The 18048-nt window shown below is 32.4% G+C and overlaps 1 protein-coding gene and 1 pseudogene across 2 annotated transcripts; one reads left to right on the forward strand and one right to left on the reverse strand.

The window, feature by feature from the left end:
• Positions 1-590: 590 nt before the first annotated feature.
• Positions 591-5505, reverse strand: LOC129877798 (uncharacterized). 2 transcript variants are annotated; one of them, XR_008763616.1, is made up of 4 exons: positions 5290-5505; positions 5162-5210; positions 1109-1213; positions 591-917 (listed from the first exon to the last, which is right to left on the reverse strand). XR_008763616.1 is itself a non-coding variant. In XM_055953332.1 (4 exons), the coding sequence occupies exons 1-4, from the start codon at positions 5292-5294 to the stop codon at positions 722-724; spliced, it is 366 nt and encodes a 121-aa protein (XP_055809307.1). In that variant the 5' UTR covers positions 5295-5505; the 3' UTR covers positions 591-721. The 2 variants fall into 2 exon arrangements, 1 of the variants encoding a protein (XP_055809307.1); XM_055953332.1 differs by having other exon boundaries at positions 1098-1213.
• A 3070-nt stretch (positions 5506-8575) lies between these two features.
• Positions 8576-12364, forward strand: LOC129877785 (uncharacterized; annotated as a pseudogene).
• The last annotated feature ends 5684 nt before the right edge of the window (positions 12365-18048 follow it).

Below are 18048 nucleotides of genomic sequence, written 5' to 3' on the forward strand. Positions count from 1 at the left end.
GTATACCATGATGCCTCTTATCTATGATGCAAAGTTTAAGGTTGATGAAGAAACTACTCAGGCGATGGCTTGGATATCTTTCCCATATCTCAAGCCAACCTTTTTTTGAAGGAAGCATTATCTTCTCTAGCTACATCAATTGGTAAGCCCATACACTTAGACATGGCCACAATAAACAAGACTAGACCAAGTTGTGCGAGAATTAAGGTTAAGTTAGACCTATCCTTTGAATTCCCTAAGTTTGTTGAAATGAAGATTGTGAACGAAAAGACTAAGGAGTCTAGGGTGGAACATGTTAAAATTTATTATGATAGGATGCCTAAGTATTATACTCACTATAAAGTTCAGGGACATGCAAAAGAAGAGATAGGAGTGGTCATTCTGAGCTTAAAAGAACTAATGACGAGGACAAAGAGCAAGCAAAGGATAAGGAAGTACAGAATGAGGAGCAAGAGGGCACAAGAGTGATCAAAGACAAAAAAATTATCAATATGGAAGGAGAAGAATCAATAGGAGATACTTGTAGCCAATTAACAGGTTATTCAGTATGGAAAAGTGGGCTAATATAAGTGAACAAGCTTTAACACCTGTTAAAGGAGTAAATAGGGGCAATTCTTTTGCTGCTCTAGCTGATATATCTACTATGGAGGAACAGGGTATGTCAATAGGAGAGGGTGAACTACAACAACATGATAAAGAAAATATGGCAGATAAAGGGCAGTCACAAGTTGAGAAAACTATTACAAATGATGAAAACAACAAACAGGAATCCACAAAAGAGTGGATCACTAAAGCATTTGACAAGAACCAGAAGATGATCATTGAGCAACATATAAATAATTCCAATCATGTGCAGAATCATCCAGAGATCAGCAGCCTTGAAGAGGGGACATGAAAGGATCAGCAAGCCACCATACCTTCAGAAGATAACAAAGTAGAGAAGACAAGTTAGGGTGATGAAGTTGTTATCAGTGGATATGATACCAATCCAATAGAACAATCAGTAAGGGTTGACAGAATATTAACAATGTGGAGAATGAATACGGTAGGGAGTTAGTGACATATCAAGAGCAAGATGTTGAGCAAAGAAATACTACCTATCATGAACCTCTTCAAGTAGTGGCCTGTAAAAGTGGAAGATTTCCTCCAGAGACTGAATAGCATCAGGCATTACAAAGTGATGATGGTACTGTCTGTAACTTAGAGTTGATGCCTGACAATGAGAAGAATCAGCAAATAATGAGATCATCAACAGATAATACCATTTCCAATGTTAAGTCTAGCAAATCAGTACCTATGGAAACAATTCATGCCATTGTGTCCCAAAAAATTCATCTAAAGAATGGAGTGGAAGCCGCAATAAGAGATCTAACAATGATGGTTCTGTTGAGAGAATTATTGAAGATAATGAGGAAGAAGAATATGTTCAGCTAGAGATTAATATTTGTAAAGATGCTGGTTTATCACCTCAGATATTAGCTAAAGGGAACAAAGTGAAAGGCAAGAAGGTGTCTGAATCAAAGCCAACAAGGATCCAAGCAAAGAAGGTAGGTAAAAATATTTCTAAATGATAGAAAAGACATTATTTTGGAACATCAGGTCTGTTAGAACTCAAAATACATTTCATAAAGTTCAACTATTACATATACATCACAAATTTTTTCTTATTACATTGATGGAACCTTTTCAAGACAGTAGGCAAATACAGAATTACAAAAGAAGGCTGGGTATGCAGTATGTTAATTATAACACCAATAGTCAAATTTGGGTGTTTATTAATGAACATATTCAAGTTGGTGTAGTATCTGACACTGAATAACAATTGACTCAACATTAGAGAATGTTAATCAGTTTTTGGATACAATGGTGTATACGAAGTATTCAGTCTCTGAGAGATTGATATTATGGGATGATCTGTACTCAATAGGCCATAATTATTCAATGTCCTGGATGGTTGGAGGTGATTTCAATGTTATTAGGAGGGAAGAAGAGAAAATTGGGGGACTTCCTGTATATCCACAAAAATATGAAGACTTTGCTTTCTGTATTAATTCATATGACCTATTTGACCTACAGTTCTCTGGTAGTCCTTTCACCTGGTGGAATGGTAGGGCTGATGAGGAGTGCATTTTAAAAGGCTTGACAGAGTGGTGGCTAATCAAGAATGTCAGAATTTACTTAGCAACATGAATATTCAACACTTAGCTAGAACAGGTTCATATCATGCTCCTCTCTTATTATCCTGTGGGGTGTTGTTTAGAATTTTATCAAACCATTTAGGGTTCTAAAATTCTGGATTGACTGTGATAAGTTTATGGAGGTGGTCAAACATAGTTGGGAATCTGAAGTATCTGATGATGTGTTTGTACAATGGAAATGGAGATAAAAGAAAACCAAATTAGCTCTATCTAGGTGGAGTAAGGATAAATTTGGGGATATTTTTAAGCAACTACATATTATAGAGGAAATTGTTAGATTGAAGGAAGAATTATTTGAAGTTCATCCCACACCTATTAACAGATGGTTTTTCAGCAAGCTCAAGTAGAATACAAGTTATATTTCCACTATGAGGAAGAGTTCTGGAGGCAGAAAGCATGTATCAGGTGGTACACTGAAGGGGACAAGAATGCCATATTCTTTCATGGTTGGTTAAAGGGAGAAGAAAGAGTTTAGCACTAAAAAGGATCTAGAAATCAAATAGTTCATCTACTGTGGGAGATGAGGAAATAGCTGCTGAAGCCTTGAGATTTTATTCTGAGCAATTCACTGGGTCAGAGTGTACTGAAGAGCTTAGTCTATTACAACAAATTCAGCCTCAAATCTTTGCTGATAAAAATTCACTGATCAAAGCCTTGCCAGGTGAAGAGGAAATAAAATCTGTGATTTTTAAGTTGAATGGAGACAATGCTTGTGGGCCTAATGGGTTCACAAGTCTGTTTTACCAAGTTTGTTGGCATATAGTGGTATCGAATGTTATTAAAATTGTCCATGCTTTCATTCAGGGTCACACTTTACCAAAATTAATTACTCATACTAATTTGGTTTTATTACCTAAAAAGGATATTATTCAATTTTTTTCAGACTTAAGGTCAATTAGTCTTAGTAATTTCATCAATAAAGTTATCTTCAAAATTATACATGACAGATTGGAAGGGATCTTACCTAGGTTGATATCATAAAATCAATATGGTTTTGTAAAAGGGTGTGTTACAGAGTATGCTCATTCATCTATTATCTGTAGTTGTGCCCCCTAAATGCATTATTCTTGATATTCATAGAATCTTTGCTAAGTTTCTATAGAATTTAAAGGAGGAGGGGAGAGCAAAAAATTATATCTCCTGGGATGATACTTGTCTACCTAAGAAGGAAGAAGGTCTTGATTTCAGGTCCCTTTTTGATGTGTCTAAGGCTCTATTTTCTAAATTATGATGGAGTTTCTGGACTAGGAATTCTTTGTGGTCCAACTTCCTATGGAATAAATACTGCAAGAGACATGGACCTCAAACTGTAGAGTGGAAAGAGGGGTCTCAAGCTTGGAAGTTGATGTTGCAAGTTAGGGATAACATGGATCAAGAAATTTGGTGGGAACCAAAATGTGGTCATGCAAGCCTTTGGCATGACAATTGGACACAACTGGGTGTACTACACTATTTACTACCTGTCACTCATAAGGTTACTGATGAGTATGCTGAAGTTAACTAGGTAATGAATATTGATGGATGAAATATGAATAAGATGAATGAGCTGTTTAATGATAAATTCTATGAACATGTAAACACTGTGTTGGGTACTATTCAGTTATCAGAGAAAGGGATAAACCACGGTGGATGCCAAATAGTAAAGGAAATTTCACAGAGAAGAGTGCTTGGGAAATCATGAGACAAAGGAAGGAGGTTCGGCAGGGTATAATGAATGTTTGGAAAAGGGGATTCCTTTAATGATTTCATTTTTATCATGAAGGATGTGGTTTAAAAGAATTCCTATTGGTGAATTTCTTGTTAGAAGTAAAATAGCTGAAACAGTGGATTGTATTTGTTGTAATAACTCAGTTCCAAAAAAATTTGACCATCTCTTTGTAGCATGTCCTGGTGCTAATTTCTTATGGTTAAATTTATCAGGTGAATCTGGAATACAGGGTCCTTTCATTCAATTGAAACAAACAGTGAAGAAATGGTGGAGTGCAAGTGTATACCTAAATTGAAGCCTTTGTTTAAAGCAGTATCAATCTTTATTATATGGCAGCTCTGAAAAAAGAAGAATGTTATAAACATGGAAAAAATATCTAGGTTGGCTATGACTAGAGAGATTTATAGGATTCTCTACTTAATGTCGAGATTTAGATATCCTTGGTTATCTAACATCCCTAACACTTGTCCTCTGATTGTAGAATTTTTTGCAACCTATACTCCTATTATTTCTTGTAAAATGGTGAGATGGTCTTGTCCTTCTATAGGAGTCTTTAAGTGCAATTCTGATGGGTCTAGCAGGGATCATCTAACGCTGAGTTCTAAGGCTTTTTGTATAAGATATTACAATGGATTTGATTTATGCAATGGCTGAGAGTTTGAATTATAAATGCATTAGAATTTGAACTAAAAGTCTTTAAGGAGGATTTATAGTATTGTGTGGAGAACAATCTAATCTCTCTAGTGATGGAAACAGACTCCTTGATTGTAAAAAAACATCATTGAAGAGAGGTGAGAGGTGTCATGGAGTATTTCAGTAGATATAAGGTGTATAAAGAAGGAATTGAAGGATAGACAGGTGGTGGTGAGACATATCTTCAGAGAAGGGAACACCTTGACAGATTTTTTTAACTAACTATGTTTTTAGTTTTGCAGGTACACATCATATTCAGTTTGTTTCTATGAATGATCTCCCAACCCAAGCAAAATTAATCATACAAAGTGATAGACAAGGCATTCCAAACCTCCGGACTAGGAAATGTCAAACTCAAAGTTCAGCACTCATTAAGATATAACAATAGCATAAAATTGAAGGCAAGGAAAACACTTATCAGTAACAGGAGAAACAAAGGTCAAGCAGGGTTAAACAATGTTGAAGATCTAAGTGGTTTATGAGTTACAAAATCAAAGAACCAGTCTTGCATTTTAAGAGTGTTTGAATGTGTTGTAAAGTCGAGCTTGCTCAGAGGTTCTACCAATGAATCTTGAACTCGATGCAGAAGTATTAGCTCCCCGAAGCTCAACCTGCACGAAGCAGGGGTTTGTTGGTAAAGCCATCAGTTAAACTTGAATCAGTGATTTAAGGTCTAGTTCTAGGCTATACCTCATTTGGATTTGTTGAAACTGTGCGGTGAGCTGAAGAAATCTTCATCGAGTTGGATTCAGGCGTTTGTGAGATTTTAAACGCCCAGGTGGATGCCACTCAAGCTCGGTTGCTTTCTACTTTCACTAATTTGGTGGGATTAAGCCGCCGAAATCCCTGATTGGAGTTGATGTTGAAGAAGATGTAGATGATCGATTTCTCTAGACCTTCGAGTAGTTTTCGTTTTTTGTTTGAAAAAATTATTTAATTGAATGTGTTTTAAAAAATATTTATTATTTTTAAATATATTTTTATTTTATTATCATTTTTAACAATCAATAATAATATTTTAATTAAAGAAGATATTATATATCTTATTTATTTGAGGAAGAGGAAAGGGCGTTATTTCTCTCTCTAAGGTTTTTCTTCAGTTTCTGCGTCTCTCTCTTATTCCTTCGTCTCTTCTTCATTCTTCCCTTATTCTTTCATCTTCTTATTTATTTCAGACGGAACTTAGAGGTTTTAGGTGCACAATTGTAATGAAAAGTCAGAAATCTCCTAAAAGAAGCCCATGAATTCGAATTGTTGATTCAACCGGCAGTAGTGAAGTGAATGTCGGTCCAACTTTTAGTTTGGGAATTTCTGCAAATCAATCTCCAGAAGAAGCTGGTGGTAAGGTTAATCAAAATTTTCAAGCATTTCATGTGAAGAAAAAGGGCGGTAGAAGTAAGAAAAAACCAATGAATTGAGTTCTAAATCTAAATCGAAAAGAAAACGAGTTGATGTTGCATCGGCATCTAAGAAATTTATTGACAGTGATGATGATTTTGAAGATTTACCTCCTCAATTTCAGTCAAAGAAAGTGAAACCTACAATTGCTCAGGAGAAGAATCCAAAAATTCAAAATCGATTATGCAAAAATATGATTCTACCGGAGAGTTTATATTCGGTATGTCATTCTACCAAAACACTATTTAACTGATAGCATTTTCAATCTGTTTATGTATTTTTTTCTTAGTTTGTTGTTGTTTTGAACTTGTGTGCTAGATGTTGAAGAAAAATTTGTGTATTTGATACTTTTATTATAGTCTAAATTTATTTGCTCAAGTTTATTATATCAGTGATTGTTGAGAGTTTTGCCATGAATTGTTAGATTTTTTGTGTTGCAATTTGTTTATTTTTTAAAATAAATAAATATAAATGAATTAAACTTTGAACTAAAATGTATTACACATACATTAAAGTTGAATTAAAAGAGAATAAGAGATGACTGAAATCTGTAGTTAATTGAAAAAAGTTTTCAGTTATCTGTACACCATAAAAATGAATTAAACTTGAATGAAAATATGTATTACACACATTAAAGTTGAATTAGAAGAGAATTAGAGACGAATGAAACCTATAGCTAATGAAAAAAGTTTTCAGTGATTTGTACACCATAAAAATGAATTAAACTTTGATCTAAAATGTGTATTACACACATATTAAAGTTGAATTAGAAGAGAATTAGAGACAGTAATCGTTAATTCTAATATGCAACCTATGTTAGCATCTTCCTACTTATTGGAACAATCAATAATCTCATTCATCATCATCCCATAAATCTAATATTTTTAGAACTAGCCACATGTAAATCAGCAAAAACTGCAGGCAAAAATGAATCCAATGCAGATTTATTTACCATATGATTCTTCAAGCTTATTCTCCCTCACAACTATTAGTTTTTCAATGAGAATAATTTAATCTAAGCTAAGACTGCTTTCAAGAGTCTTTCATTATTAAAAGAGGAGTGAAAAATGAAACAATAATATCCTCTTTTTTGCAAAAAGCAAAGCAATCATTAAAGTTTAGTATGTTTGTGATGATGTGTTTTCCTTGAAACTTGAGGAGTACACATTGGCAGTAGTTCATTTTTAAATGAAATATTTGATTTGCTTTTATTTTACATTGGAGTCATGCCGGTTTCTTTTCCTTTTTCCTTGATTGCTGAAGATATCTTTAGATGTATAACTATTGCATGACTAGCTCCTTTTTATATATCTACACTCTACAGTATCTCTGTATGTTCACTTTAAATCATGTGTAGTTTGATAAAATTCTGATTTATTGTCGAGTGCAGTTTTTCTATTTTGAAATCACTTCTTACGTTAGATTCATAATCCCTTAATCTTTTGTATTTATCTTATCTTATTGTTGAGCTTAAGACCAAAGGCAGAATTGATATCAATAAATAGATCTTCTAAGATCATTGCTTTGTATTATCAATTATTGTCATATAAAAGACATTCCAATATAAAAACAGTCATGGGTAGAATTTGCAATCTTCTGTTTTCCCTTGTAGTTTTCATTATGCTTCATTACCATTCTTCTTCACTAGCTAATATTAGCACTGATAAAGCTACTCTTCTTTCCTTGAAATCTCACATGTCTTTTAAGTCCTATTTGAGGGTTCATGTTAAGATATAATTATCTATAGTGATAGATTGATATTATTTATATGCAGAATCATAAATTCTGGAGACATCCAGATGTTTTGTATTCTTCAAGTAGGTGGTCGTCATATACTAATCATGACGTGATTGAGAAAATAAAATTTTCTTTATCTGAAAAATAGCTCGAGTTGTTTAGGAATATTTATTTTGATTACTTTCTTGACCTTCCGAAAGTGACCACACAACTCCAACTTATTCATTGCCTTATGAACAGGGAGTTAAAACACACACCAGATGATGTGTTTTCTGTTGAATTAAATGAGAAGCTGTTGTTTTTCAGGTTTAGGGAATTTGGGTTAATTACAAGCTTAAATTGTGTTAGTGATGGTTGCTCTATTAATGTTCCAGATTCTCCTTATCGGTTGTTGAGCAATGATTTTCCTGAATAAATTACTGTTTAAAAGAATCATCTACGCGAGTTGTTTTTATCAAAAAAATTCATAGATGATGATTCTGCCGTTTCACTAGCTGTTTTGTTCTTTATTAATGATTTTTTGTTCTCATATGAGAACAATGAATACGAAATTAGTAATAGAGATTTCTACCTTGTGGAAAGTGGACAATTCAATTCTTACCCGTGGGGTTTAGATGTCTACAAGAAGTTGCTTGATAATGTGAGGCACAAGCTTAATTCAACCAATCAGTACTATAGATTAGGTGGATTGCCTCTTGTCCTTTAAATTTAGATATTTGAGTGTTGTTATAGAGTCGATGAAGATTTAGGTCTTCGAATTTCTGATTCTATTCCAAGAATTTTGAGGTGGAAAACAGTTGCTGAAAGTCCTTGGCAAAAGCATATTGAAAATGACATCTTCATGCCTACGAAATGCAAGGTATCTATACAAAGTTAATACAATTTATGACACATATATATATTATTTCAATTCAAGTTAATACATCTATTTGTTTCTGTATTTTAATTTCAGTTTGAGAATATAGTGGCGAGTGAAGATGAGGTATCTAAATTGAGGCTTCCTAAACCTCGTGATTACCATTCAGAAATCTTGAAATTGGAGCCGAAAGGATCAAAGCATAGTCTAGATATGTTGACCAGGGAGGTTATAGAGTTGAGAAAAGAACTTGTAAAGGCATAAGCTAACTTGCCTTTAGGCTTTATCTTTTTCAAAACTATTATTCTAATATTTGTGTTATATTTGATTATATACTAGGCGAATGAAAATCACAAAGCTCTTGAAGAGAAGATAGACTTACAATCTATTCAAATGAAAGAATTTGTGATGAATTTCAACAAACAATTATTGAAGGATATTTCTTTGTTGTTTGCTAAGAGAGACATCAACAGTTCTTTTACTCAAAAAGCCAGGGAATCATCTAACAAAAAGGCTGGCGAGATATTTTCGGATGGATTAGACTTTAATGGAGGTTCTTTTATATTTTAAATACATCTATATTATCTTGTTTTGCTTGCTGGCAGGGACTTAAGTTTATTTACTGTTTAGAGTTTTTACTTATCTAAGTTGTAGTTTAAGCTTGAATTTTTTATTCACATGTTTTCACTTAGAAGAATGGTGAACTTTGACTATGAATATAATTTTCTGTATAGTTTTAGCTGCTAGTGTTACTATTCATAATCATAGACCTTGAAAATAAATAGTGAATTGTGTGCTTGTATTCTCTGTGCTAATGTAGAGGAGTTCTTGAATTAGGTTAGCTTCATTTTTGCTGGTGGTAGCTCGTGAGTCTTTGCTCTTTTTTTGCCTTTTGCTTGATGAGTTTTGTATTTGCTTTACAATTGAGGTAAATATTGTTTTTCACATGTTTTCACTTAGAAGAATGGTGAACTTTGACTATGAATATAATTTACTGCATGGTTTTAGCTGCTAGTGTTACTATTCATAATCATAGACCTTGGAACTGAATAGTGGACTGTGTGCTTGTATTCTCTGTGCTAATGTAGAGGAGTTACATTTTTATGATTTAGACACGAATGAAAATTGTAGATAATGAAAAAGCATTCAGTGATGTGTTTTAATAGTGTTATCAAACTGAAACCTACATTATGAATTAAACTTGAATGAAAAATAAATTAAACTTGAATGAAAAATAAATTACATACATATTAAATTAGAATTAGAATAGAATGAGACACGAATGAAAAGTGTAGCTAATGAAAAAGCTTTCAGTGATCTATAGAAACACAAAAATGAATTACATACACACTAAAGTTGACTCTACCTCCCAAAGTAGGGGTAAGGTCTGTGAAGACTCTACCTTCCCCATACCTTCTTTGTGGGATTACACATGGTATGTTGTTATTGTATATGATTTAGCTGCTAGTGTTACTATTCATAATCATAGGCATTGCAGAGCTGAATAGTGGATTGCGTACTTGTATTCTCTGTGCTAATGTGGATGAGTTCTTTTACCAAACTAAAATTATTTGTGTGCTATAGTTTTCAAGTGACATTGACTAGCACTGTCATATATAGTTTAGCTTTAGTGATTTCCATACTCTAATGTAGTGTCTAGTTAATCGTCTTCCGTTTTACTCCATAAATTTTGTTAAAGTATCTTGAATAGAGAAATTGGATGTAAATGAGATGGAGGAGATTTTTTATTGTAACAGAGCTTGTTGTTTGAAGTTGGAGATTTTTAATATGTTAAAAATTCTCTATTTCCATGATAATGAAAATGCTTATACTTATCGAATTCTATGTGTAACTTGGGATAAAGAGGAGTGGAAATAAAAGTGGATAGGTGTCATCCATTTCTCAAGTTTGGTAGTGAAATAAATTAGGGAATTGTAATAACAGCAGGATAGCTGGGTAATTGTTCATTTGGCTTTTTCAATCTTCCTTCTCCCTTACTCACCTCAAGGAACCAAAAATGGCCTATTTTGCTTAGACTCTCCAAAAATATTATCACACCCATGTTGGATCTTTCAAAAATACACTATTCTTAGATGATCCGACACGCACCTAACTATATTTTTGAAGAGTCCGAGCAACATAGAATATTATCTGCAAAAAATAATTAGTTTCCCACTTTTCCCCAAACTTTTATTCACATATTTTTCTTGTAATATATTTTAATTACACACAACATTTTCTCCTTGTGTTGATGCATCAATACATGTGTCAAGAGGGCATAACACTCAAGTTGTAGAATCAGCTCAGCATAAAAAATCTCAAGTGTTTAAAGCTTCCATTAAATTTGCTACTGTTGGGAATTCTGAAAGCAAAATTGGTAATGAAGGGTTTAATACAAATATAATACATATTTCATATACTTTCATTCAACTTTGTTTAAATTGTTCATGTTATGTACATATGAAGATATTGCAGGAATTGCTATTGAACAAGTTTTATCTGAGGTTGTTGCTGATATAAATGGTATTAGTTTTATTTTGAAAGTTCAAATAAACTTCTTTGATGTCTAATTACTCTACCTGCTCCTCCCTTAATACATTATTAAAAGATATATTTTGTATATAGGAGAAGAGGTTGCTGATCTTAATTCAGTTGAGGCGCAACCTAATAGTAGTGCAGTTAACAAAGGTGAACTAGATTGTGGTGCGTCTACTGATGTCGATGCGGCAAAGAGTTGTCAAAAAACTCCTCAAACGCTTGATAAATTTATATTGTGTGCTGAAGATCTTTCCTAGATCTGTAAGGCAGAAGCATCATATCTGAGAAAGAAAGCCACTGTAGAGAAAAACAAAAATAAAAAGGTAGCCACTATTGAGGAAAAGAAAAAGAAAAAGAAAGTCATTGTTGATGAAAATAAAAAGAAAGAGACACCGAGGAAGCGTGCAAGGAAAAGATTTCCAAGAAAGTCAATTAAATCTCTTTATATACAGCATTTTGAATCTGGAGGGGCTTTATGTGTAACACGTTAAATATTTGAGATAAAACATCCCTTTTCACTTGTAATCAGAGTAGATGATGAAACTGATTTAATAGATTCATTCACTTTGTGGCTTTATACGGGTACAAAAAAGAGGTAATTTATTTATGTTTGTTGTTTTATATGTCAAAAAATTTCTTTAGTTTAAATGAGTTAACTGACTGAATTTATTTTTTATGCTTTAAAGGGGAAAGAAACCGTATCCAGATGGTGTTAATGTCCTCAATCCAGCATTTGAATTAAGTGGTTGCAATGTACAAGTAAAAGAATAGTTTTTTAAATTGGCACATTCTGGTCAAGTATGGAATGATGAGGTTAGTTATGTAAACTCCAGTTGAACACTCTCATTTTTCTGAATCAACTTCTTCTCCTATTTTTCTGGACAAGCTTTAATGAGCTCACTGAATTGACTGACACTTGCTACAGATTTGAAGTATTATCTGACACTTGACATCATTTTAAATCTTTTGCAGTATCTTGACGTCATTTTTTATTATATTAGAAAGAAGAAGAAGTATGAGACCAACAATAATGTTCGATTTACAACTACTGATTGTCTATTCAAGACAAAAATTGCTCAATCTTATTTTCAACTTTATGAAGCTCATGAAAATAAGAAGAAATTTGGAATCAAAACTTCAGAAGCTATTGCTGAGTATATATGCGGATGCCATTTGTTGGTAAGCACCCCATGGGACAAAGTGGATTATGTTCTCTTTCCAGTAAATATTAAATAGGGTTATCATTGGATTTTTATTGTGTTTGATATTGTTGAAAGGTGTTTGAAGGTGTATGATTCATTTTCGGCTAGAGGGAGGTGAATTTTCTGACTCAAAACGCTGTTGGCATGATTTCATTGATTTTACCATACTACTTGAGTGTGGTCAAGTTCTATGATAAGCGTCCCGAATTGAAGAAATCACCTAAATACAATGGAAAAAATGAGTTTGAGCTCATTGAATATAAATTCATAACTGAAGGAATTCCAAGATAATAAGAAGATTCATTGTAAGTTTAATTGTTTATCAAATAAATACTATCTTTTGTATTGGTCTTATTAAACTCAATAGTATTTTTATAATGATTTTATATTTTAAATTTTATAGGGACTGTGGAGTTTTTGTGGCTGCATTTGCGGAATTAGTGAGCAATAGACAAGATATTGCAAATCAACAACTAAGTGCAGACAATCTCCGAAAGAGGTTTGGGGCTCTACTATGGGAATATGCAGTGAAGAAGCAAAAGAGTAACCTTTAAAGTGAAGATGAAAGACCACATAAATAAATAAATGTAATTATATTAGTTAAAATGTCTATGAAAACTATGTTGTCTAAAAACAGTTTATAGCTGATGTATTAGTTAGGTTTTGAAGATTGTTTTGTGCTATTTTTTTTAAGATGATTTTTGTACATGTAAAATACACTTTTAATATAATTTTTTATTCATGTAAAATATATCTTTTTTTATAATGCAATACATAGCTATGTTAATGTTAAAGTGTTTCAGTAGTGTTATCAAACTGAAACCTGCATTATGAATTAAACTTGAATAAAAAATAAATTAAAATTGAATAAAAAATAAATTACATACATATTAAAGTTAAATTAGAATAGAATTAGACACGAATGAAAAGTGTGGCTAATGAAAAAACCTTCAGTGATCTATAGAAATACAAAAATGAATTACATACACACTAAAATTGAATTAGAAAAGAATGAAAAATGTAGCTATTGGAAAAGCCTCCAGTAATCCATAAAACACAAAAATGAATTAGACTTGAACTAAAAATGAATTACATACACACTAAAGTTGAATTAAAAGAGAATTAGAAGAGAATTAGACAGAATGAAAATTATAGCTAATGAAAAAGCCTTCAGTGATCTATAGACCACAAAAAATGAATTAAACTTGAACTAAAAAATAAATTCTTGTAGCAAACTAATGACCTAAAACAAACAGAGTTTATTCTTTATTTCAAATGTCATTCTTTATTCTTAATTCAAAAGCCTAACATTCTTACAAGTCTTCCTGTTGTGACTTTGTTGTCCACAATTGCTGCATGTTATTTTTGATTTTTTGAATCCATCTTCTCTCAATTGCGTGTGTCTTTTATATTTTGGCCTCCTAGGAGGTTTCTTTCCAAGTGGTGGAAGTACAACCTCTTCAAGAATGTGCGTTGGTATATTTCAGGTACTTTCATTTGGGAGGGAATTCAAGTGAAACTGGTATGTCAACAATAAATTTCCTCTTGTGTAGTAATCATAGCAATATTTTTCATAACTAGTGTGTTTTGTTGTTAAAACAGCCAAAGCATGTGGACATGGCAGCTCATTCAATTGAAATCTCCCACATGTGCATATACATTGTTGAAGACATATCGTGAATCGTGTAATGCCATCAAGTACTATATACACATATTCATTTGTCTCCTTAACCTATGAAAAATAAGAAGAAATATAAGCAAGAGAGATGTTACATGTGAATCAGAAGAAAAAATATTAGCAAAAAGAAATTTACAGATACTATACTCTTAATTTCTCCGATGCAGTTTTGTTACGTTGTAGAATTTTTTCATACTTTTTTCCAAGGTAAAATCCTGAAAATATTGCCTTTGATTTGTTATTGTTATTCCATTTTTGAACAAGTTGTCTCATGAATTCTAGGAGGTGCAAGACTGTAAGAATTTTGGCATGTCTTGTTCTTGAATTGACTGATTCTGCAATCTTTGATGTCATCATCCAAGTCCTATTTACCTGAGCATGAACACGTGACCATTTGTTGTATCCAATGTTCAGCAAGTAGTCTTTAATCCTCTTTCTATCTTCTCAATAATTGTCATATGTTGATTAAACTCTATCGTGATGTATGTTTTTGCCATAGAGTAGAACAATTCTGTTACCTTTTGTTGACTCTTTCTGAAGTTTTTCATTATGTTTTGCAAAAAGTGTCATATACACGTGAAATGAGGTATTTCATCATAGACAGTTGAAGTTGCCTTAATAATTCTTGCATGGCTATCCAAAATGGTACACATCTCTGATTTTTGACCAAATGCCTCTCTGAATTGTTCAAAAAACCACCTCCAAGATGCATCATTCTCTGAATCAACAATGGCATAAGCAAAATGCCGTATACTCCTTGCATCAGGTACAATGTTTAATACATTTTTAATACATTTTTATTTCATGTGTAATACACTTTTAATACATTGTGCAGACTTTTAATACAAATTAGAATTTCATTTATAGAAGCATTATTATTGTATTCGAAAAATCTTACTTGCTGCATCTAAGGTATTAGCTGTTAGCATTGTCCCTTTGTGTGCTCCTTTTAGAAAAGTTCCATCAACAACTACAATTGGTCTACAATACTCCCATTCTTTTATCGATGTAAACAGAGCTACAAATGCATATAGGAAATGGTCATCCTCTGATTTGTGCAATCTTATATAAGAACCAGGGAAAGTTGCCTCTAGTATGTGAAAGTAACTTGGCAACTTTGCATATGATTGAGCTGGATCACCTCGGACTAATTCAAGAGCTTTTTCTTTAGCTCTCCAACATTGCTTATATGTGAGCCACACACCATATTCCTGTAACATGTCATTTTATATATCTCTTGGTGTGTAGCTGGCATCTGGATCAATACATTTGGCAACAATAATACTCCCAACAACTGTCTTTGTTGCTTGTCTTTTCGTAATGAATTATGTAGCAACAAACACGTGTGTTCGCTTTCAAAATCTCTAATAGCGAACATTTGAGATTTATTCACGCTTGAAGAGCGTAAATTTCAACTACAATTTTCTCCGAGGCATTGTATTGAATAGCTGTTGAAAAATATTTATTAATAGACAATCAATAGTATAAACTAACTTGAATTTGAGTCTTACCATGTTGATCTTGATCTCAATGTCTTGAATTCGAAGTGTTTAAGAATGAAATATCTTTTTAGTGCACTGATAAGGACATATTTATTTTTGTAAACTTGATCTTTCTCAAAAAAAGATTGATTGGGGTTAATAATGATGCCTGGTTGTATTTCCTCTTGCTCATCAACTTCCTCACATGATCCAAAACCAATTAACTCTAGCGCATCACCGATACCACTAAATGCATTAGAAAAGTATGAATTATGTGTAATCCTCATGTCTTCTGAAGTGTCTGAATATAATAGTGGAATTAAGGTGGAATAAAGGATATTTTGACATATCTCTATGTTCCTTTTTGGTTTCAATATACACTTTTACTCTTATATCGTTATGAATTTGAATTAGAGGAGACCTTTCATCAATCTTATATCTGATTTCAACTTTACTTGTTGATGTGTTTATTGACAATTGAGAAGCAATCACAGAAACGAGGCTAGCAAATGTTGAATCGGTATTTATCAACATACCATCTGCCAAGTAATTAATATATTTATTGCTAGAATTCCATCGGCCATTAAAGTAAAGCAGCACAGCCAAATTAGCCATGTTTTTCTCCTGCATATTTTTTTGTTGAATTAGAAGAGAATTAAAGAATTAGACACGAATGAAACATGTAGCTAATAAAATCAGCCTTCAGTGATCTGTAGGCCATACAAATAATTAAACTTGAACAATAAATGTATTACACACACATTAAACTTGAATTAGAAGAGAATTAGATACGAATAAAACATGTACTAATGAAACCAACCTTCAGTGATCTGTAGGCTACATAAATGAATTAAACTTGAACAACAAAGGTATTACACACACATTAAACTTGAATTAGAAGAAAATTAGACACGAATGAAATATGTAACTAACAAAATCAACCTTCAGTGATCTGTAGGCCACAAAAATGAATTAGACTTGAACAACAAACGTATTACATACACATTAAACTTGAATTAGAAGAGAATTAGACATGAATGAAATTTGTATCTAATGAAACCAACCTTCAGTGATCTGTAGGCCAAAAAAATGAATTAAACTTGAACAAAAATTGTATTGCACACACATTAAATAAGTAAACAAGTAATTGTGATAAAAGTAGAAACAAAAATAAACTTTCATATTGAATCACAACAGAATACAAATCGTGTATTGCTAATGAATTAGGTATGCAATCTAATTCAAACCTTCAAACAATTAAACATTCAACCATTCAAACCTTTAAGTAGTCACAGATCTCTACTCAGAAATCACAATTCTTCAACTGATTCAAATCTGCATTCACCTAAATTTTGTCATTCTTCTGCAATAACATACACATTAATCATTATACAACACAAAACGTTCATTCACACATTACAAATAAACTGTAAACATAGGAGATCAAAGTTAAATAGATGAACATATGGCAAATCTGAGAAGAAGACAAGATTTGCCGACAGAAGAATCACCGATTAACAACAGTTTGAACAAGTAATTGCTGCAATCAAAGAAACGAAAATCAGTAATAAAAATGAAAAATTATGGAGAAAATTTCGCATGAATATTGTTGAAATATCATACTATTCGTTGCTCATGTTTGCTTCTTCCTCTTTTTGGTTATGGAGAACAAATATTTTTCTTCTGAGAAGTGAGATTCCACCGAATACACATCACTTAATTCCAAAATTGGAGTACAAATGTTGTAGAAAGTCGTGGTTCCCTTTTCTCTCTCTTTCTACAACTTTGACAGCAGCTGATCAGTTTACACCGGCGATCACTCTATTTTTCAACTCAAAATCCAGCAAATTCGAAGCTATGAAGCTAAGTATTGCCCTAATTTTGGAAAAAATTATGGGTGAGAAGATTTGAGGCAAATTCAAAGCTATGGCAAATTTGGAGAGAAACATGGAAGAGAAAATAGCGGGTGAGAGTTTTAGAAGAATAAAGAGCGTACTTAATTTAATTCAAACAATTTGCTATATAAGGTTAAAATAATTATGTTGCTCTATGTGGTAAATATTTTTTGAATATTGTACATTTAGGTGATTTACCCTTTTTGTTATCCTATTTTGAGCCTGTTTGGATGATCTTTTTGGATGATCTTTAAGTTGATCAAAATCAACTTAAAGCCCTTTTTTAGCTTTTGAACGTGTTTGGCTAATGCTAACTCAGTCAAAAATAAAAAGTTAAGATTCCTAACTTTTTTTTCTAAGTGCTTAAAGTCATTTTCTTTGACCATCGAAATTACTTTTATATCTCTTATATTTTAACTAAATTTTCAAACTACCCTTTTATTCTTTTAATCCTACAATTCACATCATTTTCCTCATTTAAGCACTTTTATCCAAACACTCAATTGCTTATTTATAAAAATAACTTTCAGCACTTCAAAGTTCTAAAAACACTTCATACATAAAAGTTACTTTTTTAAAACTCATCCAAACGGGCTATATTTGTTGCTTTTGTCTTGTAGGCGGATTTTTTTTGGTTTCGGGGCTTGGGCCACTTTTGGACCCA

The sequence above is a fragment of the Solanum dulcamara genome, chromosome 12 (genome assembly GCF_947179165.1).
Source record: "Solanum dulcamara chromosome 12, daSolDulc1.2, whole genome shotgun sequence".
Lineage (NCBI taxonomy): Eukaryota > Viridiplantae > Streptophyta > Magnoliopsida > Solanales > Solanaceae > Solanum > Solanum dulcamara.

What these genes read in the sequence shown, in the direction of transcription:
- LOC129877798 (XM_055953332.1), bottom strand. An exon ending in ATCGAGTTCAAGATTCATTG is followed by an intron (nt 1,214 to 5,161) that starts GTAGAACCTCTG and finishes TCTCATTGTCAG; the next exon opens with GCATCAACTCTAAGTTACAG. An exon ending in CTTGAAGAGGTTCATGATAG is followed by an intron (nt 918 to 1,097) that starts GTAGTATTTCTT and finishes TATCTTCTGAAG; the next exon opens with GTATGGTGGCTTGCTGATCC.